The 27,621-nt window shown below is 30.6% G+C and overlaps 13 protein-coding genes across 13 annotated transcripts; 11 read left to right on the top strand and 2 right to left on the bottom strand. All coding sequences in view use genetic code 12, as the record gives it.

The window, feature by feature from the left end:
• Positions 1–63: 63 nt before the first annotated feature.
• On the top strand, positions 64–1,125 carry KGF55_002535 (uncharacterized protein; the record flags this gene model as incomplete). Its single annotated transcript, XM_051757229.1, has 1 exon — positions 64–1,125. The coding sequence occupies one exon, from the start codon at positions 64–66 to the stop codon at positions 1,123–1,125; it is 1,062 nt and encodes a 353-aa protein (XP_051614796.1).
• A 319-nt stretch (positions 1,126–1,444) lies between these two features.
• On the top strand, positions 1,445–3,700 carry CCR4 (CCR4-NOT core exoribonuclease subunit; the record flags this gene model as incomplete). The annotated part of the gene is made up of 1 exon (XM_051757228.1): positions 1,445–3,700. One exon carries the CDS (start codon positions 1,445–1,447, stop codon positions 3,698–3,700), a length of 2,256 nt encoding a protein of 751 aa, XP_051614795.1.
• A 361-nt stretch (positions 3,701–4,061) lies between these two features.
• On the top strand, positions 4,062–5,057 carry KGF55_002533 (uncharacterized protein; the record flags this gene model as incomplete). The annotated part of the gene is made up of 1 exon (XM_051757227.1): positions 4,062–5,057. One exon carries the CDS (start codon positions 4,062–4,064, stop codon positions 5,055–5,057), a length of 996 nt encoding a protein of 331 aa, XP_051614794.1.
• A 454-nt stretch (positions 5,058–5,511) lies between these two features.
• On the top strand, positions 5,512–7,650 carry PLB5 (Plb5p; the record flags this gene model as incomplete). Its single annotated transcript, XM_051757226.1, has 1 exon — positions 5,512–7,650. One exon carries the CDS (start codon positions 5,512–5,514, stop codon positions 7,648–7,650), a length of 2,139 nt encoding a protein of 712 aa, XP_051614793.1.
• Positions 7,651–7,846: 196 nt separating this feature from the next.
• Positions 7,847–10,723, top strand: DIP2 (snoRNA-binding rRNA-processing protein; the record flags this gene model as incomplete). Its single annotated transcript, XM_051757225.1, has 1 exon — positions 7,847–10,723. The coding sequence occupies one exon, from the start codon at positions 7,847–7,849 to the stop codon at positions 10,721–10,723; it is 2,877 nt and encodes a 958-aa protein (XP_051614792.1).
• A 553-nt stretch (positions 10,724–11,276) lies between these two features.
• MED15 (Med15p) lies at positions 11,277–14,525 on the top strand (the record flags this gene model as incomplete). The annotated part of the gene is made up of 1 exon (XM_051757224.1): positions 11,277–14,525. The coding sequence occupies one exon, from the start codon at positions 11,277–11,279 to the stop codon at positions 14,523–14,525; it is 3,249 nt and encodes a 1,082-aa protein (XP_051614791.1).
• A 165-nt stretch (positions 14,526–14,690) lies between these two features.
• LTP1 (tyrosine protein phosphatase) lies at positions 14,691–15,263 on the top strand (the record flags this gene model as incomplete). The annotated part of the gene is made up of 2 exons (XM_051757223.1): positions 14,691–14,738; positions 14,811–15,263. 2 exons carry the CDS (start codon positions 14,691–14,693, stop codon positions 15,261–15,263), a joined length of 501 nt encoding a protein of 166 aa, XP_051614790.1.
• Positions 15,264–15,469: 206 nt separating this feature from the next.
• Positions 15,470–17,416, top strand: NOT5 (CCR4-NOT core subunit; the record flags this gene model as incomplete). Its single annotated transcript, XM_051757222.1, has 1 exon — positions 15,470–17,416. The coding sequence occupies one exon, from the start codon at positions 15,470–15,472 to the stop codon at positions 17,414–17,416; it is 1,947 nt and encodes a 648-aa protein (XP_051614789.1).
• An 844-nt stretch (positions 17,417–18,260) lies between these two features.
• OPY2 (Opy2p) lies at positions 18,261–19,790 on the top strand (the record flags this gene model as incomplete). The annotated part of the gene is made up of 1 exon (XM_051757221.1): positions 18,261–19,790. One exon carries the CDS (start codon positions 18,261–18,263, stop codon positions 19,788–19,790), a length of 1,530 nt encoding a protein of 509 aa, XP_051614788.1.
• Positions 19,791–20,900: 1,110 nt separating this feature from the next.
• TKL1 (transketolase) lies at positions 20,901–22,949 on the top strand (the record flags this gene model as incomplete). The annotated part of the gene is made up of 1 exon (XM_051757219.1): positions 20,901–22,949. One exon carries the CDS (start codon positions 20,901–20,903, stop codon positions 22,947–22,949), a length of 2,049 nt encoding a protein of 682 aa, XP_051614787.1.
• A 94-nt stretch (positions 22,950–23,043) lies between these two features.
• ADH2 (alcohol dehydrogenase) lies at positions 23,044–24,157 on the bottom strand (the record flags this gene model as incomplete). The annotated part of the gene is made up of 2 exons (XM_051757218.1): positions 23,044–23,902; positions 23,967–24,157. The coding sequence occupies 2 exons, from the start codon at positions 24,155–24,157 to the stop codon at positions 23,044–23,046; spliced, it is 1,050 nt and encodes a 349-aa protein (XP_051614786.1).
• A 1,028-nt stretch (positions 24,158–25,185) lies between these two features.
• HEM14 (oxygen-dependent protoporphyrinogen oxidase) lies at positions 25,186–26,805 on the top strand (the record flags this gene model as incomplete). The annotated part of the gene is made up of 1 exon (XM_051757217.1): positions 25,186–26,805. The coding sequence occupies one exon, from the start codon at positions 25,186–25,188 to the stop codon at positions 26,803–26,805; it is 1,620 nt and encodes a 539-aa protein (XP_051614785.1).
• Positions 26,806–26,857: 52 nt separating this feature from the next.
• KGF55_002523 (U2 snRNP complex subunit) lies at positions 26,858–27,271 on the bottom strand (the record flags this gene model as incomplete). The annotated part of the gene is made up of 1 exon (XM_051757216.1): positions 26,858–27,271. The coding sequence occupies one exon, from the start codon at positions 27,269–27,271 to the stop codon at positions 26,858–26,860; it is 414 nt and encodes a 137-aa protein (XP_051614784.1).
• Positions 27,272–27,621: the final 350 nt, after the last annotated feature.

Here is a 27,621-nt window from a genome sequence, read left to right as displayed (position 1 = left end):
ATCATTTTGCTTATGTCATTGCCAAGGCATACGTTTCATAAATCAAAAAAAATTATACAAAATATGGCTCAAGAAGATTATGATGCTTTAAAATATCGTAAATGGATTAAATTAAATCAATCATCAAATAATAATGATAGCAATATTTCCATCATGACTTATAATTTATTATCAAGACATTATATATGGAAACATGTATATGATCAAAATAATCCAAAACATTTAGATTGGGCAAAACATAGATTTCCTTTAATTAATCAAACAATACGGCAATTAAAATGTGATATAATGTGTTTTCAAGAAATGGAATATTATGTATATAAAAGATTTTGGAGTAAAAAATTCCCCAATGATAAATTTAAAAGTTTTTATATTCAAAAATCATCAGCTCAATTTATACCAACTGATCTCACTGATGGTGTTGGAATATTTATAAATACTGAAAGATTTGACATCTTGGATGAAATTAAGATAAATTATGGTCAAGAAATTTTAAAAAATCAAAACAAATATTCTTTAACTAATGATTTAATAAGTAGAGTAATTCCTAGAAATACTGTTGGTTTAATTTTGAAGTTATATGATAAAAAATTTAATAAAATTTTATATGTTTCAAATACTCATTTATATTGGTCACCTAAATTTAATGATGTAAAAGTTTTACAAACAAAATTACTACTAAACAAGTTAGAATCTTCTAGGAAAGAATTGGATTCAACTGTGATATTCTTGGGTGATTTGAATTCAAATTATGATTCAGATGTTGTAAAATTGTTGAGAGATGGACAATTAGATTCAACTACTTCAAAAGAATTCAAGAATCACAAATATGGATTAAATAATGAATTGATGGACTCAAATGGAATAGTACAGAATCCATTCAGCTTACGAGATGTATATGAAACATTATTTGATAATTGTAAACTACATTTTACAAGTTTTGTTAGTAGATTTTCAGATGTTGTTGATCATATTTTTGTTAGTGATGATATTGAAATAAGACAAGTTCTTGGTGAAGTTGATCCTAATTATTGCGCTAGTAAGAACGGTAAAGGGTTTCCTGATGGTCAATTCCCCTCTGATCATATTCCATTAGTAGCAGAAATTAATTATAAATCAATATAACGATTTGATCATATAGACTCAAAAAGTCGTGTAATTGAATCCTATATTATTATCTCTTTCTATTTCTCTCCTTTACAAAAAGTTGATGATGAAATATTATAGAGAGAGAGACAAAAATTATTTAACAACCTAATTTCAATAACTTTAAGAACTTTAATGATAATAATAGAGACGCACATACTATATTATTGAAAATATATAAGAAAAGAAAGAAGAAATTGAATAACTCAAGTCGACATTGTTTGGGTTTAAAGAAAGAAACATACAATTATAGTGAAAGAAGAAATATATTGTTATACCCAAATAAGTCGAATAATATATGAATATGAATCTAGCTAGTAAATATCAAGTGCAAGGACAAGGTCAACCACAATCAAATCTTCAAGCTCAGCAAATATTGTTACAACAACTTCATCAGGGCCAATCACTTTCCCAACAAAATCAACAACAAAATACAACTTCCAATAGTCTAGGTGCTGGATTTCAACCAAATGAAAGTTATAATAATGATAATCAAAATCTTTATCAAAATTATCAAAGAAACCAATTACAACAACAGCAGCAGCAACAGCAGCAACAACAGTATTTCCCCCAATTTCAACCACAGAATCAATCCGCTAACAATCATATAAACTCTCTGTTACAACAACAACCTCAACCACAACAATTATCAAGACAACTTCCTCATATCCAGCAACAACAATTTTATAATCAACAAGCTCTTAAATCACAACAAGTTCAACAACAAATTCAATTACAAAGTGCTCAAATTCCAACTCCTATGCAAAAAAGTACTACATCTGTGGAGCAACCAAATTCAATTCATTGGCAACATCAACAACAATTATGTCAAGTTTCAAGATCATCAAGTGTACCTCATTATTATGCCAGACAATTTGCTTCTAATTCAAGAAAAAATCCATACGATTCCAAATCAGTTGGATTAATAGAGGCAACAAAAGTGATACTTAGCAAAATTGAAGAACAAAAAATAAATGATTCAACAACAACTAACTCAGCATTGTTACATAATAAAAAAACAACACAAGATGATGAGTTAATGGAGGAACAACGTATGAGATTAAAAACCCAAGGTCGTCAATTATGGTGTCAATTGGATTTAAGTGGACAAGGATTAGTTAGTATATCACCAAAATTATTTCATTATGATTTTTTAGAATCATTATATTTAAATAATAATAAAATAACTCAAATTCCATCAGAAATAAGTAAATTAAGAAGTTTAAGGACGTTAGATTTATCACATAATAGAATTAGTGAATTACCTTATGAATTGGGATTATGTTTTAATTTAAGATATCTTTATTTGTTTGATAATAATATTAAAAATTTCCCAACTTCATTTGGTAATTTAATTGAACTTTTATTTTTAGGAGTTGAAGGTAATCCATTAGATGGAAATGTTGCAAATATAATCGCTGAAAAGGGAACTAAAGAATTAATTGCTGCTATCAGAGATCAAAAAACAACAAGAACACCAGAACCAAGAGAATGGCTTACAATTGAAGACGGAGAAGTTGTTGAATCAAATGTATATAAAGCTGAGAAAAGTCCGAGTGATTCGTTTACTGTATTATCTTATAACACATTATGTCAACATTATGCAACTCCAAGAATGTACAAATATACTCCTTCTTGGGCATTACAATGGGATTATAGAAGAGCTGCTTTAGAGAAGGAGATTTTAAACTATAGTACTGATGTAATTTGTATGCAAGAAGTTGAAACTAAAACATATCAAGATTTTTGGGCACCACTTTTAGCCCAAAGAGGTTATAAAGGATTATTTTATAATAAAACTAGATCAAAAACAATGAGTGAGAATGACGCAAAGAAAGTTGATGGATGTGCATTTTTCTATAAGATTGATAAATTTACTTTAGTACATAAACAAAATTTTGAATATAATAGTGTTTGTATGGGATCAGATAAATATAAAAAGACTAAAGATTTATTTAATAGATTTATGAATAAAGATAATATAGCTTTAATTTTATATCTTCAACATAAAGAAACTGATGAAAAAATATGTTTTGTTAATACTCATTTACATTGGGATCCAGCTTTTAATGATGTTAAAGCATTACAAATTGGTATACTTTTAGAAGAATTACAGGGTTTAATTAAAAAATATCAACATGCAAGTTCAATAGAAGAAGTTAAAAATGCTTCAATTATTGTATGTGGTGATTTTAATTCAGTTAAAAAATCTGCAGTTTATCAAATGTTTTCAACTGGATCTTCAAAAAATCATGATGATTTATCAGGTAGAGATTATGGAAAATTTACAGAATCTGGTTTTCATCATCCTTTTAAATTAAAATCAGCTTATGAATCATTAGGTGAATTACCATTCACTAATTTAACTCCAGCTTTTACGGACAATATTGATTATATATGGTATTCAACTTCAAACTTACAAATTAAAGGTCTTTTAGGAAAAGTAGATGAAAATTATGCTTCTAATTCAATTGGTTTTCCTGATGCTAATTTTCCATCTGATCATGTACCAATTTTAGCAAAATTTCAAATTAAAAAAACAAATAAAACTTGAATGAAATTTAATTGACTATATATAGAGATTTATCATAATTGATTTTTAATTTATAAATGTAAGACAAGGAACTTGATTATAGTGTATGTATGATGTAACGAATATTAATAAACCTAAAGATTTTGAAATGTTTAGCTGGAACGGCAATTGTAAGTACGTTTGAATTTGTTTTTCTTTTGAATAAATTTTCATGCATGGTGTCTTGTTAAATCTGAGATCTCGGACTTATTGCTAAAGCGAACGGAACAACTTCTTGGGGGATCTTTTTAATTCCATTATTTTAGTCACGAAAATGACTGGACTGGAAATTTCATCTTGACTTGTAAGCAAGCACTACATTTCATATTTCTCAACCCTAGAGATGTCCAAGTCTTTATTAATACCAACTGAAAACGATTATTTAGATGCTCACGGTGAACAAGCAGAGCAAAAAGAATATAATGAACTTTGGACTAACAAATTAAGTAAAGAAAGGGACGAAAATGGTCAATTGAAATTCCCATGGACATTTGAAGTTGTTCAAGGCTTTTTTAAACAAAGTGATCCAGCTACTGACGATAGAACTTTCAATTATGTGAATGAACATATGGGACGTTTAAAAACGTGGGAACAAATTACAGGAGAATTATTAAAATTGAATCAAGAAGCTCCCGATGATGTTGAATATAAACTTTTATTTTTAGCAAGACATGGTCAAGGATATCATAATACAATAGTAGAGAAATATTCAATTGAATTATGGAATAAGGAATTGCATAAATTAGGAGATTATGATGGAATTCATTATGGACCTGATCCTGAATTAACAGAAAAAGGGATTAAACAAGCTCAAGAAAATCATCAATTATGGGAAGATGAAATTAAAAATGGTGCTCCAATTCCTGATAAATTTTATGTATCACCATTACAAAGATCTTGTAATACTTTAAAAATCACTTGGGATGGATTAAAACCTGATCTGAAAACTCCTTTCATAAAGGAAAAATTAAGAGAAACTATAGGTAAAAATTTATGTGATAAAAGAAGTTCTAAATCAATTATAAAAGATAGATTTGGAATTTATGGATTTAACACGGATGGAATAACGGAAGAAGAAGATGTTTATTTTACAGATACAAGAGAATCAATGGTTGACCAATCTATAAGAATTAATGAATTTTTACAAGAATTATTTAATTCTGATTGTAATAAAGATGGTAAAGTTGATAAAAAATTAAGTTTATCAAATATTTTTATATCAACTCATTCTCATGCTGGAACTATTCGAGCATTTTTAAATGTTTTATTTCATAGAAATTTTACAATTTCAACTGGTGGAATGATACCTGTTGTAGTTAAAGGTAAAAAAAGATTTTAATAATATAGAGCTTAGATGATAGATATAGATTTTCAAAATATAAATTTATTAATAGATTAAACCATCTTAAAATTCGAAACGTGGATTTAGGCTGAAAAATTACACAAAACCCTATTTTTTTTTTTTCACCTAAAGAAGTTTCTAAAACAAGTAAGCAAGTATTTCTATTAATTTAACCTTTAAGCTTAGGCTAATGACAACTTTTTATTTAACGTAAAGCTTAAATTTGAGTACATGAATTAAATTATTTATGACTAAGCATATAGCCACCATTCACTAGTTTAAAGCTAAGCCATTGATTTGAAACAAAAATCTATTTTTAACTTTGAAATCAAATTGCTATTTTTCGGTAAGGGAGGTTTAAATACACAATCCTAAATCATAAAAAGTTAGCTAAGATATTCATCTTTCAACTTAGTTCAACCTACTTTCATCAACCATAGTTCCTACCTAAATGAAAGGATTTTACGTCCTATTTCTTTTAATCACATCACTTCACAAAGCCCAGGGATTGTGGCCCTTTGATAGTGAAACTACTACATCAGGCTCAAATGGTTCAACTGGTACTGAGATACCAGCTTCATCATCAGAAAGTGAAGGATATTTTCAATCATTAATTGGAGGTTTCATTGGTGGGTCAAGTGGGTCGAGTACAGAAACTGGAGCTGCTTCAACAGATGATTCAAATCCGTATGCTCCTTATAACACTACTTGTCCTTCTGGATCTCTAATCAGAGGTTCTAATGGAATATCAGATCAAGAGAAAAATTATGTACGAAATAGACAAGAAATTACCAATAAGAATTTGATTAATTTTTTGAAAAAAGCAAATTTGACTGATTTTGATCCTGAAAGTTTTGTAAATGATAATTCTAATGATCATAATATTACTATTGGACTAGCATTTAGTGGAGGTGGATATAGAGCTATGCTTTGTGGTGCAGGACAATTATTAGCAACTGATGATAGATTCGATGATTCAAACGATCATGGAGTCGGTGGATTATTACAATCATCTACTTATTTGACAGGATTATCTGGAGGAAACTGGCTAGTAGGAAGTCTAGTTATGAATAATTGGATATCTGTGGCTGATATTTTTAATGGAAGTTCTCAAATTTGGCAACTAGAAGATTCAATATTGAATCCAAGTGGAATTAGAATTGATAAAACTATATCATATTACTATGGGTTAAGACAAGCTGTATTAGCTAAAGATAATGCTGGATTTGATACAACTATTACTGACATTTGGGGTAGAGCTTTAAGTCATCAATTTTTCGAAGATGATAGTGGTGGAGAAAATGTAACATGGTCAAGTGTTCAAAACATGTCTAATTTTAAGAATTATGAAATGCCTTATTTTACAGTTATTGCAAATGCAAGATTGCCGAATACCGTGATTATCAATGAGAATAGTACCATTGTTGAAATTTCTGCATATGATCTAGGATCCTGGGATAGAGCATTAAGATCATTTGCTAATGTTGAATATTTAGGAAGCACTGTTGATGGTGGTACTCCAAACAATACAGGTATATGTGTTAAAAATTTTGATAATGCCGGATTCATCATGGGAACTTCATCCTCCCTTTTTAATCAAATAATCTTGCAATTGGGTGATTATGATATAAATAGTATTATTAAATCAGTGTTGACGGATTTGCTATCAACTTTAAGTTTTGCTGAATGGGATATAGCATCTTATGAGCCAAATCCGTTTTTTGGTGCAGATCATGGCGACTCTCATTCCATGGTCTCAAATGATACATTATATTTAGTAGATGGAGGTGAAGATTTACAGAATGTTCCATTTTATTCATTAATACAAAATGCAAGAGATGTTGATGTCATATTTGCATTTGATAATTCTGCCGACACAGATCAGCTGTGGCCTAATGGTACTTCAATAATGCAAACTTATAAAAGACAATTTTCGGTTTTAGGTAAGGGAACTCCTTTTCCATTCACACCAGATGTTGATAGATTTTTAGACGAGGATTTAGGTTCAAAGCCAGTGTTTTTTGGTTGTAATGCATCAGAATTGACTAATTTGGTTGATTGGCATAATAATTCTAATATTAACACTACTGATGTGCCTTTAGTTGTTTATATATCAAATCACTATCAATCTTACATGTCAAATTTTTCAACTTTCAAACTATCATATCAAAATGCTGAGAAATGGGGAACCATAAGAAATGGGTTTGAAGTTATGTCTAGAAAAAATTTAACTGAAGATGAAGATTGGTTAGCATGTGTTGGATGTGCAATTATTAGAAGACAACAGGAAAGATTTGGTGAAGATCAATCTGATCAATGTAAAAAATGTTTTCAAGATTATTGTTGGACTGGTGGTGTGAGAGAAGCTGCTGCTGTCAACAGTGTTAGTGGAATTAATGAGATATCTGGAATATCAACTGCTTCTTCTACTACACAGCAATCTTCAACATCATCAAGTTCTTCAGGGTCTTCTACTGTTGATTCTTCAAGTACCACTTCATCTACAAGTAAACAAAATGCAGGGCAATCAGTTGAACCAATGACGTTATTTTATTTCATCAATATTTTATTTAGTTATTTAATTATATAGAATGTAGCACATTAAAAGTTTAGATTTCGCAAAAAATTAAAATGACTTTTTAATTCTAATTTATCCTTCGCTATTCGTACAGTTATTATTTTGATCAAGTTTTAGATCGAAGAACACAAAAATAGAAGTTTTAAATTTCGCATCTCAAGATTAATTTTCAGGGCCAACCAAAGCAGACTATCTTTACTAGATCAAAATGGTCAAATCCTACAATCGTTATGATCAAGAGAAATGTTTTGGAGTCATAACCTCACATTCAAACATAGTATGGCTACCGCCTACAGATTCACAATCTTCAACCTCTGTGGGAAGAGCATTAACATCAGGTTTAGAAGAAATATTAATATGGGACATCAAGACTGGAGAATTATTACAAAGATTCAATGACTCTATCTCACCTGGAGCATCAAATTCAAGTACTATTATACCACCTAGTCCGGTATCATACTTAACATACTACAAAGAAACTAATTTGATAGCGGCTGGTTATGATAATGGGAAAATAAAGATATGGGATGTTAGTTCACAATCTGTTTTAATGACTTTCGAAGGACATAAATCTTCAATCAGTATGTTGAAATTCGATAGAAGTGGAACTAGGTTAGTTAGTGGGTCTAATGATTCGAGTATAATAATGTGGGACCTTGTAGGAGAAAGTGGATTATTTAAATTGAAAAGTCATAAGGGACCAATAACTGGATTGCAATTCATATCTAATGAGGTCCAAGATTTGGATCAAATGGAAGATTATTTATTGAGTTGTTCTAAAGACGGATTGATCAAATTATGGGAATTGAAAAGTCAGTATTGCGTTGAAACTCATTTGGCCCATAGTTCGGAGTGTTGGTCAATGGGAGTGAACAAATATAAAACCATGTTGGTGACGACGGGAAACAAAGATCAAGTGAAAGTATGGGGGATTGATCTTAATCAAGAGGATGGTCAAAAAATAAATGAAAGAGGAATGTTTGAAAAAACTAGTAAATCAAGAGGTAATGAAATACATTTCAAAACAATAAAAAATAATGGATCTGAGGTTGATTTATTCCTTATACAGAACGCTGACCGTACAATTGAACTATTCAGGGTAAGGTCAGATGATGAGATGAAAAAGGGAATTACCAAAAGAATGAAAAGATTACAAGAGAAAGGAATGGATGAGGAGGAAATCCTACAAAGTATAGAAAAATCAGAAATAAGTATGTTGATAACACCCCTCACAATTATAAGACTAATGTCAAAAATTAATTCCACTTGCTTTACAGACAGTAGAAAGAAATTAAATCTACTAATAGGAAGTGCAAATAACATGATTGAATTCATTAATATCCCAGTACCAGAGAATATCAAGAAGTCTAACGACCTTCAATACGTAAAGACTTATCTTATAGATCATTTGGGACATAAATTTGACATAAGAGCGATGGATATTTCACCTGAAGACGATAAATTATTAGCAACTGCATCAAATGGAGAATTGAAAATATGGAATACTAAAACATACAAAGTGATAAGAACTTTTGCTTTAGAAGGAGGATATGCATTATGTTGTAAATTTTTACCTGGAGGGACTTTAATAGTTGTTGGGTTTAAAAATGGTGATTTGGAATTGTATGATTTAACTACATCTTCGTTAGTTGATAGAGTTGAAAATGCACATCAAATTGCTGGAGCTGAGGACAGTGCTGCTGTATGGTCATTAGATTTAACATCCGATGGTAAAACCTTAGTGACAGGTGGTAATGATAAATGTGTTAAATTTTGGAACTTCAAAGTTGAGAAGGATATCATACCAGCTACAAATACGGTAATATCGCAATTGAAAATTATCCATACACAAACGTTGGAATTGGATGAGGACGTGTTATGTGTAAGAATCTCCCCAGATGATAAATATCTTGCTGTTTCCTTACTTAATAACAATGTACAAGTTGTTTTCCTAGATACATTGAAGTTATTCTTAACATTATACGGACACAAATTACCTGTTTTGTCAATAGATATATCCTCAGATTCAAAGCTAATCATAACTTCATCAGCTGATAAAAATATCAAAATTTGGGGTCTTGACTTTGGTGATTGTCATAAATCAATTTTTGCACATCAAGATTCAGTAATGAACGTCAAATTTATTGGAGAATCGCATAATTTCTTCTCAAGTGGTAAAGATGGATTAATCAAATATTGGGATGGTGATAAATTTGAATGTATACAAAAATTACCTGCTCATCAAAGTGAAGTATGGTGTATGGCTATAAGTAAAAATGGTTTATTCATGTGTTCCACCTCTCATGATCATTCAATCAGATTGTGGTCTGCTACAAGCGATCAAGTGTTTTTGGAGGAAGAAAGAGAGAAAGAAATGGACGAATTGTATGAAAATAAATTAATAGATCAATTGGAAAATGATGAACCTAAACAACAAACGGATGAGGAATTGGAAGCAGAAACTGATGAAGTTGAAAGAGTTGGTAAACAAACTATGGAAACTTTGAAAGCAGGAGAAAAATTGATGGAGGCATTGGATATAGGTATTGAAGATTTAGAAGCTATAAGACTGTATGAAGCTCAGTTGAAGATAAGTAAAAATGCTGTTAAACCAACACCAAATTCAATATTGCTAGCATTCAACATGACAGGATCACAATATGTAATGCATACATTGACTCAAATTAAACCGTCACAATTGGATGATGCTTTATTAGTCTTGCCTTTCTCATATTGTTTAAAACTATTTCAAATGATTGAGATTTGGACTCAGAAGGGAAACATCAACAAAAATATCACTCAATTATCTTTAATATGTCGAGTATTATTTTTCATAATATCTTCTAATTCCAAAGAATTGATCAATCAAAAGGACCCAATTTTGAAAAACCAATTGTTATCAGTTAAACAACAATTGCGAGAAAGTTTATCCAAAACTTGTAATACCGTTGGAGTAAACACCATGGGTTTGAGATTCATAAAACAACAATGGAAATTGACTCATGCTACGGAGTTCATCGATCAAGAGGAACAACAAGCATATGAAGATAAAAGAGCTATTAAGCGTACTTATAAGACTATATAGTTGTCAATAAAAGTTATTGCATTATTAGAGATGGACCATAAATTTGTTATTTTTGAAACAAAGCGTAGTATTAATTTTGATTTCTGTTCAAGTGGGGGGAAGCTCACTTTAAATTATGCTTATTATTTTAAGACTTGATGAAAAATTTTCATCAAAAAAACTCTAAGCTAGCCTTGGGCTGTGATAAGCTAATTTAAATCATTTAATCTATTAACTTATTTCTCTTGTTGATTCGACGTTTTCAACTATCTCTTTGTTTTAGGGTTTTTCATTTACAATATTTTTTTTTATGATTTAGTCTTAATATATTTTTTTTATTTTTTAAAATTCTAAATTTAATTCCTATACCACTTCAATCAACCATAATTCATAGGTGGAGTATATTTCCCAAAAAATCATTGCATATAATCATATATTTCATTACTGAGAGAATCTTCATAGTATAAAGTGTGATAATATCGTTGAGGTGGTTCAAATCGATTTTTGCACATTGTACTTTTACAATTTATCTTAAATTTCCATACAGACAGTCATCCACAATTTAGCATTTTCTATGAACCTCAATAACGTGTCTCAAGGAGTGCCCAATGGTCTGACTCCTTGGCAAGGAATGTATACTGGGGAAGAAAGACAGAGGGTTGTTCTGATTATAATGGATACTTTATCTGATTTACATGGAACTAATCCAAATTTTGATTTCCAAAAGTTAACAAAAATGGCTCAAGATTTTGAAAAAATTGTTTATGAAAAATCCCCTTCTAGAGATGATTACTTGAAAGCTATAAAACTGAAAGTGAATCAATTAAGAATGCAAAAGCAACAATTGGGAGGAGGATCAGGTCCAACAAATACTAGTCAACAACAACAACCTCCTCAAGTTGTACGAAATACAACTGGAAATATGAGTCCTATGAATGCTCAAAACATGCAATTCTTACAACAGCAAGCACAAGTTCGTAGTCAATCACAAGCTCAGATTCAAGCTAGACAACAACAACTCCGACAAATGGTAAACCAACAACAAGGACCACAGCAGATACAACAAACACAACAAAGCCAAGCGGCTATGAATCCAACACAAGGAAAGCAACAGCAACAACCTCAACTGCAACAGCGACCACAACAATCTCAGCAACAAGTTCCTCAAAATCAAAGAGGAAATGTTTCTCAAAGGCCACAACAACAACAACAACAACAACAACAACAAACAGGACCAACAATGGGGGAGAATAATACTTTGGGCACTGCAAATCAACAAGTTCCACCTCAATTGCTCCAATTAATCAGAAGTACTCCTATACCAATGCCGTTATTAAGTAAAATCCCTAACTTACCAAAAGGAGTCTCAACTTGGAATCAAATTTTTGATTGTATTCGAAAGAAAATAATATCCCAAGATATGCTTCCATTAATTAAAGATATTCACTCAACTCATATGCAATTAGTTATGCGCCAGCAACAACAAAAGTTAAACATGAGATACGATGGAACTGCTCCAAATGGTAAACCAAGTGACAATAAAGTGAATATGGTCAATCAGGGTGTTAACGGTGTGAACTTGAACAATATGAATCCCAAGCAACGTGAAATGTTTTTGGAGAATCAAAGATTGGCTGCACAAAAAGAAGGTTTCAACACTGTTCAACAAAATCAAGGAGGTATTCGAAGAGCTTCTACTCAAACTCAAGCACAACCTCCTTTACCCCAACAAATTCCTCAAGGAACTCCCAATATTCTGCAGCCTCCGATGCATCAGCAACCCCAACAACCACCACATCCTCAAATTCAGCAACCAATTCAACAAAACCAAACGCAATCTCAAATTCCAAGTCAGATGTCACAACAAAAGCCTCCTCAATTCCAAATTACACAACAAGACTTTGCAAAATACTCAAATGAAGCTTTGTCAGTTTTAAATAGGTTGCAACAACAGAAACAAATTGACACTCAGTTGGACCCCACAATGAAAGAAACATTCATACGTAAATACATTTTGCATCAGAAAAATCAGCTATGGAAACAGCAGCAGCAACAACAACAACAACAGCGACAACTACAACAGCAGCAGCAACAACAACAACAACATCTGCAACAACAACACCAACCCCAACATCAACAACTTCCTCCACATCTGCATCAACAGTCTCAACTGCAAATGGGCTCACAAAACAATGCAACCGGATTAGGTATTAGCTCACTTCCACCAAACCAACCATCGCACTTAGGACAAGTTCCACAAGCAAATCCAGCATTGCAGCCAAATCAAATTCCTCAACAACAAGTCAGACAGCAACAGAATGTACCGGTACAAATGCAACAAAAAGGAGCTGTTCCACCTCCAATGGCGAATATGCCTCATGCTCTGCCATTATTAAATAATTCCGTCCCAGCTACTCAATTGAAACCAAACGCAGTTCAAAACAACCTTTCATCGCCTTTAATGAATCAAAGAGGAGCTACTGCCGTAGTAGAAAATATGCCAAATAACAATTTAGGTGGTAGACCAAACACTGCTCCGGCAAATGTAAGTGTTGCATCATTACTCCCACCACTAACAGACGAAGCAAAACTTCGTTTAAGACAATTAATTGAAGATGTTTCAAAAAATAATGTATTATTGAAAGATGTTACAACCTTACTTTCCCCAACTGACAAATCAAATGTTAGAGAAGCAATGAGTAGAATTCAAGAACAGTATGGTAATGTGGATTCGATAATTAGTTATTTTTTCTTACTTACAAAAAATGCTGAGGGCACCAAACGTTTAATACAAATGAAATATATGACTAAAAATATACTTGATAATTTGCACAGAGGAATATACTTAGCAGCACCTGATTTGTTGGAGAAATTGAAAAGCCAGTACGCTAAATATTTCGATTATGTGAAGGAACAGATCAACTTAAGACGTCAACAATTAAGTGCCAATAGCTCAATCGTACCTCCTCAACAACATGTTCAACCACCTATTTCATCACAACAACAGCAACAGATGAGGCGAGCTCCTGCTCCTCAGCAACACTCAATGATGGCAGATCAAAATAATAGAGCAAATCAAGCGTTCTTGAGTCAAAATCCACAATCGTCACCTCAAATGTATCAAACACCAATAAATCAACCACCAAATGCTATACCACAACAGCATCCTCCACAAATACAGGCTCAGCAACAGCAGCAACCTTTAGTCGGTAATCAAATGAGTATGAGTCCTAACTGGATTCCTAATCAAAATCAAATTCCACCTCAGATGCAACAGCAATTGCCTCAAGTGCAACAACAGCAACCCCCAATTCAACAAATTCCTCCACAAAGAAATTCAATTCTGCAACCAAAAACCAAAAAAGCAGCTCCAAAAAAGAAACGTACTAGCAGTAATGCTGCAGCTGCTACTCCAAATGCATTAGCATCTTCAATTAAGACTCCTCATAATATTGCAACACCACTGCTTCAAAGCTCAGGTCAATCTCCACCAATGAAAACTACTCCTTCTGCATCTGGCACTACACCAAAAATCAATGGTATCAATACTGCTTCAAGTATTGCCAATATAAACCAACCACCTAAAAACGTTTTAGATGCTCCTGAAATAGATATATTTTCTGTTTCAAATGATCTGATAAAAAGAAGAGAATTATCATTGACAGATCCAAGACAATTTTTCATAGAATCATTAAAAAAATTATTAGACATTGATGAAAATGGTGAATGCTCTATCAAATCTGCTGCTACATTACAAGCTATAAGTTCAAGTTTCAAACAAGTAAGAGAAATCAATGAAGTTTGTTTAGATAATTTATTTTAGGTTGTGTATAGTTAGTTGTATTAACCGAATGGTAGATAATGATGTCATGATGAGAAAAATATATTTTTGTAGACCTTAATTTATTTTCTAAATTAAGATTCAGTTTCAATATTGACATCTCTGACCCAAACGATTTAATTATTCAATCCAGCATACACAAAAAAAATGGCGCCTCTATTCAATCCGAATGAGAAGCAGATATCTGTGGCATTCGTATGCTTGGGAAATATGTATGTACTAAAGTTACTTTTAAACAAATAATATATCAATTAATACTGACAACAGTCAAATAATAGATGTCGATCACCAATGGCAGAAGCCATATTTAAACATAGAGTTAAAGAATTAGGTTATGAAAAATATTTCAGCAACATAGAATCATTTGGCACATCAGGATGGCATATAGGAGAGAGTCCAGATTCAAGATCAGCTAGAACTTGTAGAAAACATGGAGTTCCTGTACAACATCATGCTCAACAGATAAGTGGTAAAGATTTTGATAGATTTGATTATGTTATTGGAATGGATGAAAGTAATTTAAGTGATTTACGTTATATGAAACCAAAGAATAATAAATCAGTTGTTGATATATTTGGAAAATGGAGGACTAATGAAGAGTTTGATAAAATTGTTAGTGACCCTTATTATGGTGGTAATGATGGATTTGAGTATAACTTTAAACAAATCAATCATTTTACAAATGAATTTTTAAAACAAGAAATAGGTACTTTAGATTAGAACACTAGATTAGATTAATTATAGACTAATAGTAATGCATGTTAATGAATGTTTCAAGTCATGTCATGTCGTAAAAGTTTATCTCTATGTCTCACAAAATTTCATATTTTTCTTTTCAAACATGAAATAAAACCTGATACACATATAGTTAACAAAAACAATCATAAGTTGTCAGTAACAAAAGAACCAAACTCAGTTTAAACAATATGAGTGCAAGAAAACTACAGCAAGAGTTTGATAAACTCAATAAGAAAATCAATGAAGGTCTAGCTGCATTTTATGACATAAAAGAAAAAATACAACATGCAGAAGTAGCTTCACAACGAGATAAATTTGAAAATGATTTGAAAAAAGAATTGAAAAAACTACAAAGATCTCGAGATCAATTGAAAATCTGGTTAGGTGATAGTAGTATAAAATTGGATAAAAATGCAATTCAAGAAAATAGAACTAAAATTGAACATGCTATGGATACTTTTAAAGAATTGGAAAAAATTTCAAAGATTAAACAATTTTCAAATGAAGGATTAGAAATTGAAAAACAAAGAAAACATTCTAGATTTGGTGAAGTTCAAAAATTAACGGATGCTTGTGATTATGTAAGTTCTGTTATTGAACAGCTAAATACTCAAAATGAAGAATTGGAACAAGATCTAGAATCTATAGGTGGACAACTGAAGAAAAAAGGTTCATCTGCTCAACAATCAATAGATGATATCAAGTATAAAATAGATAGAAATAATACTCATATTGAAAAATTGGAGGTAGTTTTAGAAAATCTTGAAAATGATTTATTGGACCCCGCAAAAATTGATGATGTAAAAGATGATTTGGATTATTATGTTGAAATGAATCAAGATGAAGAATATGTGGAGTATGATGATTTTTATGATCAATTGGAACCAATAGAAGAAGAGGAAGAAGAAGTGGAAGGAAGTCTAGCACAAATGGCTGCAGAATCATTTGAAGAAGAGGAAAGAAAAAGATTGGAATTACAACAATTGGGTCAACAACAATCAGAAGCAACCAGAGCTACACAATCCGCATCAGCTGTGACTTCGTCCAATGTACCTTCTACTACGTCGGCACAACCTGCCGCCCCTAGAAGGGCGGGCTCAGTTAGTGATTCCACAAAGAGTATAAGTAACAACACACCTTCTCATGTTGGAAACGGTCCAGTATCTTCCACAACGCCAGTCAAGAAGTTGAAACAACATAATGTTGTACCAGCACCTCCTCCTCCGATTACTAGTGCTAATTCTTATTCAAATGTTATAAAAGCTGCTCAAGCTAATAATATTAATAATGGTCATGCTACTTCATCAAATACTCAACATTCTTCCAATAATACTCCGACAATGAATAATAATGTACCTTTAGCTACTGCACTTGCTTCTGCTGTATCATCGGCACCTACTGCTTCAACATCAAATTCCACTACTCCTGCTAAAAGTCTACCTCCTGGATTCAATCATATTGCATCATCAAACATCACTAAGTCTACATCTACATCACCATTGATAACTCAATCTAAATTACATGAAGAAACTCAACAATTGAAAAAGAATGTATCGAATAATTCAAATATCTCACAATCACCTTCTATAACATCGGTATCAACAACTACTGATCCCTTGAGTGATTCATTAAATAAATTGTTAAACATAACAAATAGTAGATTAAATGATCCATTACCAATTCAATCAATAAGTTCATTATTAGAAACATCATTATTAAATTGTCCAGACTCATTTGATGCAGAAAAACCAAGACAATATAGTCCAAGTAATGTTCATCCTTCTTCAATAGATTATCCACAAGAACCGATGTTTGAATTAAATTCTTCTCATTATATGTCTAAATTTGATGATGATTTATTATTTTTTTGTTTTTATTATAGTGAAGGAATTGATAATTTTGCAAAATATAATTCTTCAAAAGAATTAATTAAAAGAGGTTGGATTTTTAATATTGAAAAAAATCAATGGTTATCTACTAAAGAGAATTCTAAAACTAAAAATATTGATCAATCTAAAGAAAATAGTAGTAATGGAAATATTAATGAAAAAGAAAATGATGGATCAAATTCAAATGATGATAAATTTAAAAGATATTTTGATGAAAATTCTTGGCTTATACGTAATTATGTTTAGGTAATGTATACTCGATCTTTTGGAAGTGACTCTTGTTATACTCTTCAAAGTTGAGTACTATATTTTTGAAACCATTTGATGTATTAAATTTTTCAGATGTTTCATACTAACCTTATGAGATATCTAAGAGAAAATTCCAGCAATTTCGACGCGTAGAAAAAAGTCACATACTTCAAAACTTGTGCTGAAAAATATAACACAGTATGGTGTAAAAGTTGTTTTCAAATACTTAGAGAATTAAACTTATGGTCATATGAACTATGCTTGATTTAGACCAATTTTGAGTTAAACATTTACGTGATTTGAATCTAGACCACTTTTATGCAAAACAACTGAACACAAAATCAAATAATAAAAATTTGAAAAAAAAAGCGATAACGATTTGATCGAACATAACCCATCTGGATTCTCTTTCCAAATCTCAAAGTATTCAATAAAGATGCGAATAGGTATAGAAAACCACTTCGAACTTTGCAATATCTCTTACACAGGGTATTTATAAATTATTTTTTTATTAGTATTGTTTTGTTACTATAAATAGAGTAAGTGTACATTTATTATCTTCGTAAATAAAATACAGATTTTAAAAAAAAATATTAAATTTTTATAATTTATTTTTTAACATTAATCAATTAAATTTCATCCTTCACCATTTGTTATTTCAAATATAATACACCTAGAAGTTAGCACCACTACCGTATCTACAACACCTAGCAATCGCTTCATTCAGATTCTGCGATAAATAAGATCTAATTACTAGAAAATCTACTAAGATCACCTCAGCCTCATTTACTTTATTCTTTCTTTCACAAATCAATACGATCCTTAATATATAAACCATATCATGCAAATTCTATATCCAAATGTATTTGAAGAACATCTATATATAAGAGATGACTCTGATCAGCAAAGAGATTCAAATGGATGTGTAATAAATTGTCCTACTTTACCAGATTGTGTATGTTCAAATAAAGATGAACAATGTGTTCAAGTTACAACTAGTTGTGAAAAATGTGCTTATAATCATTGTGTACCAAAAACCAATACAGGTAATTCAATAAATACAGGTGGAATAGTTGGTGGGGTTATTGGTGGATTAGCATTTTTAGGATTAATTGGTGCAATATTATACTATTTTATGATTTATAAGAAAAAACATCAAGTTATGCTTGATGATTATGATAATGATTATGATTATAATGATTATGAAACTGATGAATATGCTGATAAAAGTAGTGATTTTAATAATAATGGAAGTAAGATTGAAATGAGAGAATTAAGAGATGGATCAAATCCTACAAGTCCTGCTTCAAAAACTTTTGGATTAGATATTTTAGATAATACTCATTCACCTTCATCAAAGAATGGAAATGATGACAAAATAAATTCAAATAATGCTAATGGTGCAATAATTGCTGGACAAGTTATTGATAGACCACCACCACAACAAAGAAGAAATATTCAAAATACGAAAAAGAAAACAGTAAGAAGAGTATCATCATATGAATCATTTACTAGACCAAATGCAAGTAAATCTAAAACCAAACAACAACAACAAATGTTAGCACAACAAAGAAGAGCACGTCAACAAAATATAATCAAACAAGCAAATTTACAACAGCAACAACAACAACAACAAAGAATTCAAGAACATCAACAACAAATTTATTTAAATCCATCAAATAGAAATTCAGTAGCTACATCATTTTCAAATGCTTCAAATATACTACCTATAGCTTATGTTCCAGGAGTTACAGTAAGACCAACAAAAGATAATACAAGATCAATTTATTCATATGATTCAGATTCTTTATTTTCTGATTTAAATACTATTGAAAATGCAAGTATTGTTGGAGACGTATTAATTGCAAATTCTGCTTCTACTTCATCTTCAAACACTGAAAATAAAGATTCTCCTCAAAGTTTACAACTGAATCAATCTGTAAATAATGGAACTATGACTGCTATAAAGGCACAACCTAGATTAGTTAATGTTGATCGTATTCAAGAAGAAGATGAAGAAGAGGATGAAGAGGAGGATGAAGATGAAGAAGAAGAGGTAGATGTTGATGATGATGATGACGGGGTCGCTGTTAATAATAATAACTTTGTAGAATCAGATGAAGAAAATGAGGATGATCGTAGCTTCGATGATGAAGCTGATAGTGATGTAGATTCTGACATTGGCCATATAACTCGAGCTGCATCATACAAAAATTTGACTAAAAAGGAATCAAATGATGAACATGATCATAGTGGAAGTGATACTAGAATAGGAAGTGGTAGTGAAACAAGAATTGGTGGAAGTAGTAGAGATGATACATATATTACAATTGATAGTACGACACTTAATAGTCCATTTAATGATCCTTGATTGTAATGGTATTTTGTATTAATAGACTTTTGTTAGAACAATTTTATATATTTCTTGACATAAATCGAGTTTGTAGAATTAATTAATGTATTTATTGTAAATACCTATTTCCATATTTCGGAAATTGGCTAATCTTCAAAGTCACGTGTATGACTTTAAGATTGAATTGTTTCAAAATAGTTGGGGGTTAATGAAATACACAAAATCTTAAATTGTAAAAAGATTGTTCGTTTACTTGTAGTCCGATTCATAAAAATGGTTCAATAGGTTACGGATTACAACGATAAGTAGTCAGAACTCTTCGCTAGCTCATGCAAGCATTCTAATCCTTCTTGTTTGTTTCATGGAAAATTATTTAATGTTTCGATGATTTTTATACGGGTAATCATGCATTGATCTTTTAATGTATGATTCAGTAAATTAAACTTTAATAAATTTAGTTTGCTTTGTTTCCAGAATGCAAAAAGTTCAAGAAATGAGCAATTGCTTAAGTTTCAAAAAATCATTTTACTGAGCAATTGATGGACGACTATCGACCTACAATCCTATAGTGAACTCCTAATTGATCAATTGTTGCCCATTGAAGGTTCAGAGTTGAAATAAGTCCTCCGTATTAGTTTTAATTGAATTTTAAACTCTATTAAAAAACAAGGACCGACGTACTTGTTAATTAAAATATATTTAAAATATATAACCCTTGAATTTAATAAAGTGCTTAGTTAAAAATATTAATTCAATTTGAAACCGACCTATCTTAATATAATGTAATTCTAGTTTAATAAATTTATATTAGACTAAAGCAAGCAATTACTAAAATTTTGTAATACAAATATACTAGTTCCTGTAAGTACTATACTATAATAATAATAATAATATTACTGTCTGTACTAAATTTTTCAACACATTCAATTCTTATTAATTTTTATTTCCTCTCTTTTCATTCCTTTTTCTTTTCTTTCTTTTCTTCCCTTTCTTCCTTCTATTTAAGTATCAACTTTTATTTTTCATATATATCTCAACAAATTCAATCTCAATTGATTCAATTACTTCATATATATATATATTTTCAATCTAAGTAGATACAAATTTTATACAAGACTTTAGAACAAAATGGCTACTGCAATTGATAAATTATCCGTTAGTACCATTAGAGGTTTATCTGTTGATCAAGTTAATGCTGCTCAATCAGGTCATCCAGGTGCTCCATTAGGTTTAGCACCAGCTGCTCATGCTGTTTGGAGAAAAATGAAATTTAATCCTCAAGATCCAAAATGGATTAATAGAGATAGATTTGTTTTATCAAATGGTCATGCATGTGCTTTATTATATTCTTTATTAGTTTTATATGGTTATGATTTAAAAATTGATGATTTGAAACAATTTAGACAATTAAATTCAAAAACTCCTGGTCATCCAGAAAGATTAGATACTCCAGGTGTTGAAGTTACTACTGGTCCATTAGGTCAAGGTGTTTCAAATGCTGTTGGTATTGCAATTGCTCAAAAACAATTTGCTGCTACTTATAATAAACCAGATTTCCCAATTTCAGATGCTAAAATTTTTACATTCTTGGGAGATGGTTGTTTAATGGAAGGTATTTCTTCAGAAACTTCTTCTTTAGCTGGTCATTTACAATTAGATAATTTAATTGCTTTATGGGACGATAATAGAATTTCAATTGATGGTGATACTGCTTGTGCTTTCACTGAAAATGTTCCAGAAAGATATAAAGCTTATGGTTGGAAAGTTTTAGAAGTTCATGATGCTGATACAAATATTGATGCTGTTTCAGATGCAATTGATGAAGCAAGAAAAATTACTGGTGCTCCAGTTTTAATTAGATTAGTTACTACAATTGGTTATGGTTCAAAAGCTGCTGGTACTGGAGGTGTTCATGGTGCTCCATTAAAAGCTGATGATTTAAAACAATTAAAAAAATCATGGGGTTTTGATGAAGAATCTAATTTTTTCATTCCAGATGAAGTTGCTAATTATTTTGCTGAAAAAGTTGAAGAAAATAAAAAAATTCAAGCTAAATGGGAAGAATTATTTAAAGCTTATAAAGAAAAATATCCAAAAGAAGGAGCAGAAGTTCAAAGAAGATTAGACGGTAAATTACCAGATGGTTGGAAAGATCATTTACCAAAATTTACTGCTAAAGATAAAGCTTTAGCTACCAGAAAATTATCTGAAGGTGTATTAGATGCTTTATGTCCAATTATTCCAGAACTTATTGGAGGTTCAGCTGATTTAACTGGTTCTAATTTAACTAGAGCTGAAGGTGCAGTTGATTTCCAACCACCATCAACTGGACTAGGTGATTATGCTGGTAGATATATCAGATATGGTGTTAGAGAACATGGTATGGGTGCTATTATGAATGGTATTGATGCCTTTGGTGCTAACTATAGAAATTATGGTGGTACTTTCTTAAATTTCGTTTCATATGCAGCAGGAGCTGTTAGATTATCAGCATTATCACATCAAGGTGTAATTTGGATTGCAACTCATGATTCAATTGGTTTAGGTGAAGATGGACCAACCCATCAACCTATTGAAACTTTAGCTCATTTTAGAGCTTTACCAAATATGTCAGTTTGGAGACCAGCTGATGGTAATGAGGTATCAGCTGCTTATGTTTCAGCTATTGAAGGTACTACTCATCCAACTATTATTGCTTTAACTAGACAAAACTTACCACAATTGGAAAATTCAAGTCTTGAAGAAGCATTAAAAGGAGCTTATACTATCTGGCCAAAAGATAAACCAGATATTATTTTAGTTTCATCAGGTTCAGAGGTTTCAGTTTCAATTGATGCTTCAAAAGAATTAGAAAAACAAGGAGTTAAAGCTTCAGTTGTTTCAGTTCCAGATTTCTTCACATTTGATAAACAACCAATAGAATATAGATTAAAAGTTTTACCAGATGGTGTACCAATTTTATCAGTTGAAGTTATGTCAACTTTTGGTTGGTCTAAATATTCTCATGAACAATTTGGATTAAATAGATTTGGGGCTTCTGGTAAAGCTGCTGATTTATTTAAATTCTTTGGTTTTACTGCTGAAGGTGTTGCTAAAAAGGCTGAACAAGTTATTAAATTTTACAAAGGTAAAAATGTATATTCACCATTACACACTGCTTTTGAAGAAGAATCATAAGTTAGATTTAATTTAAGTAGTAGGTTTAGTTTTTAAAATCAATAAAGTATTAATTATTATAGATAATTTCGTTTTCGATATATTTTATTATTGTTTACTTACTTGTATCAACTACATATCTACCAACAATTTTATTTTCTTCCATTAATTTAAAAACATTAGGAACTTCACTTAAACCAACAACAGTAATTGGACAATTAATTAAACCTCTTGCAAAAATATCTATAGCTTCTGTAGTATCCCATCTAGTTCCAACATATGAACCTTTAATTGTAACTTGTTTTAAAACAGCCATTAAAATATTAACATTTATACTAGCATTAGGAGGTAATCCAATTAATACAACAGTTCCATTAGGTCTAACATATGATACTGATTGTTGAATTGCTTTTTCAGAAGTTGAAACATTAATACAAGCATGAGCTCCTCCATTAGTTATTTCAATTACATCTTTTGCAACATCTTCTGATTTAGTAAAATCAATAAATTCATCAGCACCTAAATTTTTTGCAGATTTAGCTTTATCTTCACCACCATCTATTCCTATAACTCTTAATCCCATTGATTTAGCATATTGAATAGCTAAAGATCCTAAACCTCCACCAGCTCCAACAATAGCTACCCATTCATTAGGTTTAGCATTTGATGTCTTTAAACCTTTGTATGCAGTAACTCCAGCACATAATATTGGACCAACTTTAGATAAATCAACTGAAGATGGTAAATGAGCAGCATTAAAAGCATCAGTAGCTACATATTGTTGAAAAGTTCCATCAGTACTTATACCATTTAATGAAATTTTTGGACATAATACTTCATTTGCTTGTTGACAATGTTCACATTGAGAACATGTTGAATCAATTAATTTTACTCCAGCATAATCTCCAATCTTCCAACCAGTTACATTTGAACCTAATTTAACTACTACCCCTGCTCCTTCATGTCCTAAAATTCTTAAAGTAGTGTTAGTCATAAAACTTGAAAAGGTTGACTTAATTTATATTTTCTAATACATACTTTGTTTTAGTTAAACTACCCCAAGCTGCATGATACGTAGAAAGATCAGAATGACAAATTCCTGAATATTTGATATTAACTAATATTTCATTTGGTTGAATTTCTGGAACGGGAATTTCTTGCAAATTTATAGGACCATTAAAACCTTCAAATACTATAGCTTTTTGAGTTTTTGGAATTTCAATTGACATTGTAACGTTGAATGAGATTATTTGATCTTTATGCTGAAGAAAATGCAATAATATAATATGTGAATTGAGCTGAGTAAGGTACTTGAATAGAGACAAGTGCTCTTTATGTATCTATCCTTCGGACTTTGATAGGGTAACCTCATCCGTATTAAATTCATGAAATAACATGATAATATTATATTTGAATAAAATCAAATCAATTTATAATAATTTTGAAAAGAATCAAAGTTTTTGTGGAGTTAATGGTCCAATAATAGTTTTAAAGTTAAGATATTTTTATGTCTGTATGATTTTAAAGATAATAATCAATTTAGCGGGTTTTACTTTGTGTAATGCTTAAAAGATAAGATTGCATTTTTTGAGTTTGATTGAAAAGTGGAGATTAAAGTGGAGAGTATTTAGAATATAAATGAAATCAATCATCCTGTTCCTTATCTCCTGTGTCTATCTCCAGACTGAGAAGTTCAACAGTTCGTGTGAAGAAGTAAAAGTTGAAATGAACGTTTGTAGTTAGAATTAATTGCAAGGATTGACCTTGGTTAACCTACATTTTGTTGCAAAAAAACAAACAAATTGTTTCAACTTTTAATATTCAGTCTAATAGTCTTATAATATTATCTTCTCTTATCAGATCAGATTAAACTAGGAATTTTATTTTTGAAAACTTTTATTTCAAGACCCTAGATTTTGAACTGAGGTAAAACAAATTAAGAAATTATTTACGTCAATGCTTTTTACCATGAAAATTTTTATTTCTTAAATCATTCTAATTACTCTTACCAAGTTGTGTTGAATTAAATCGAGATAGGAGTCACTTCGTAAAAATAAGGTTTTTAAAGACGGTCTGAACTTTAGAAAGACCCGATTCACAATTGGGTCAAGATCAAACCTTGTAGTTGCAAAAAGCAAAAAACAGTTGGTGAAAATCAAAAAATAAACACAAAATCGAGGTTCGAATTGAATCATGCTGTATTTGTTTAAATCATCATAGGATCAATGTTTTAACGAAATAATAAGACCATAGAATAATGTCATTGAAAAAATTACCGCAAAATGGTAAAATAGCAGTTTTGGGAGCTGGTATATCAGGCTTAACCTTCACATACTTTTTAAGTAAATTACGACCGGATATAAAGTTTGACATATATGAAAAATCACTGAAAGTTGGAGGATGGATGTCACTGCCTTCATTACATGTAAAGGACTCTGGAGAATTAATAATACTAGAAAAGGGTCCTAGAACTTTAAGAGGGATTAGAGACGGGTCTTTGTTAATGATTGACATTTTAAGAAAATTAGGTCTTGAAGATCAAATTGAAGTCATTCATAAACTGAGTATAGCTAATAAAAAATATATTACAGATTCAACTGGTGAATTGATTCAAGTGCCGAATTCTTTGAAAACATTTATTGAATTTATGAAGAATGTTAAAGCAGTTGACTCGAAATTATTTTTTGGCATATTAAAAGAACCATTTGTGAAACCATTGGAACAAGATGAATCTGTTGAACAATTTTTTAAAAGAAGATTGGGTAGTACCTCCTTAACCGATAATGTTGCAAGTGCAATAATACATGGGGTCTACGCTGGAGATATTTCCAAACTTAGTATCAAGAGTACCATGCCATTCATGAAAGATTTAGAAAACGAATCTGGATCAATAATTAAACACATGTTGAAAAGTATCAAAAAGAAAAAACCAATTTCATTAAAGCATGTGCTATCGGATGAATTAGAAACATATGAAACTAAAATATCTCCCGAGTCTAATTTGAGTTCAATTCAAAGTAAATTAAAAGATTATCCTATGATTAAACTTCATGATGGGTTACAAACATTACCAACAGCATTAGCATCATATTTATCTCAAAACAAAAACATAAAATTTCATTTCAACTCCCCAATCATAGAGTGCGATCCGAAAATAGGTCTTGTGAATGATGAAGAATATGATCATATAAGAAGTACCATCGACTCATACAGTTTAGCAAACTCATTACCTTTAAATAACCCATTGATACCAGATTTAAAATCAGTGCAGTACATATCCATATTTTTAACAAATATTTATTCAAAAAAATCGATATTAATACCACATAACAAACCAGGTTTTGGATTTTTAAGACCAAGACATCAACAAATTAAAGATAATCCACAAGCTTTATTAGGAGTAATATATGATTCTGACATTGAAAAAAATGTAGTCAAATTATTTGATTCAACACAATCCAATCCTGCTCAATATGAAGAGTACAATAAGATTACTGTGATGATGGGAGGACATTATTATAATAATTGGAATATACCATCAAATAATGTAAATTTACAAATTGTTAAAGAAATTTTACAAGATAAATTAAAAGTTAATATATCTAAATTCAACATAAAAATAGTAGATTATGATCCTACCAATGAAGATTTTAAAATAGATTCTATCGGAGATAACGATATAATTATAAGTTACAATTTGATCGAAAATTGTATTCCACAGTATAACTTAGGGTATCAAGAAATAAAGGCAAATGTTTTTAATATTGTTGATAAGGAAAATTTTAAGTTATCATTCGGTGGAACTGTATTTGGTGATGGTATTGGAGTTCCAGATTGTGTAAGTAATGCATTAAAAGATGCAACGAAATTACTGTAAATAGATTCTAATTTTATTTATTCATTCATTCATTCAATTATTTATTTATTCATTAATCGTAAGTTGGTAGAACGGAATCATCATCATCATTTTCATCCTCATCCTTAACTTCTCTATCTTTAAGTGATTCGATGATTTTAGACTCATGTGTTGAAAAACTAATTAACATCTCTTTCCCATAAAGTTTTTCATTTTGTAAACTTCTCATTGCTAATGTAGCTGCTTTTGAATTGGAAAATACTATGAATGCTTCATGAACATTTGAACCAAACCGTATTGATAGTATATCATCAAAAGTTGAAAAAAGTAGATACAATGTGTGTTTCAATTGAGATTTATTGATTTTATTATTAAGATTTTTGATGTATAGTGTATGATTTAATTTGAAGTCGCTTAAATTTTGACTCTTTTCTTTCAAGTTTTCTGAAATCCTGTTATCAGAATGCAGTCGTTTCGTTGAAGGCATTGTGGGTATTTGTGATTTATGTATTGATTTTAATCAATAGTTAAACAATAGTCTGAATTTGGCCCACTGTGAGTTTAGTCTAGATGTAAGTCTTTGCTAAGATTGAAAACTAAAAATTTCGCGATCTAAAAGCGGCAAGTCCATATTGTGGAGGACCGAATTTCACTGAAGATCAATTACTTACATTCGAAGAACACTTAACGTTGATTTAGAAATAGAATCTCAAGCAATGGACATGTTTGATTGATCAGCCTCCACGATTTGGGAAATTTTAAATACAATTGACTAGGAACAGCATCCAAATCTAGGATAAGACAAGATTCAAGAAAAAGCTTTGATTCAAAGTCACC

Source organism: Candida pseudojiufengensis (assembly GCF_024610245.1).
Source record: "Candida pseudojiufengensis strain CBS 10847 chromosome Unknown scaffold5, whole genome shotgun sequence".
Classification (NCBI taxonomy): domain Eukaryota; kingdom Fungi; phylum Ascomycota; class Pichiomycetes; order Serinales; family Debaryomycetaceae; genus Lodderomyces; species Lodderomyces pseudojiufengensis.
The sequence above is the reverse complement of the archived record's forward strand: the minus strand, read 5'-3'. Positions and strand labels throughout refer to the sequence as shown.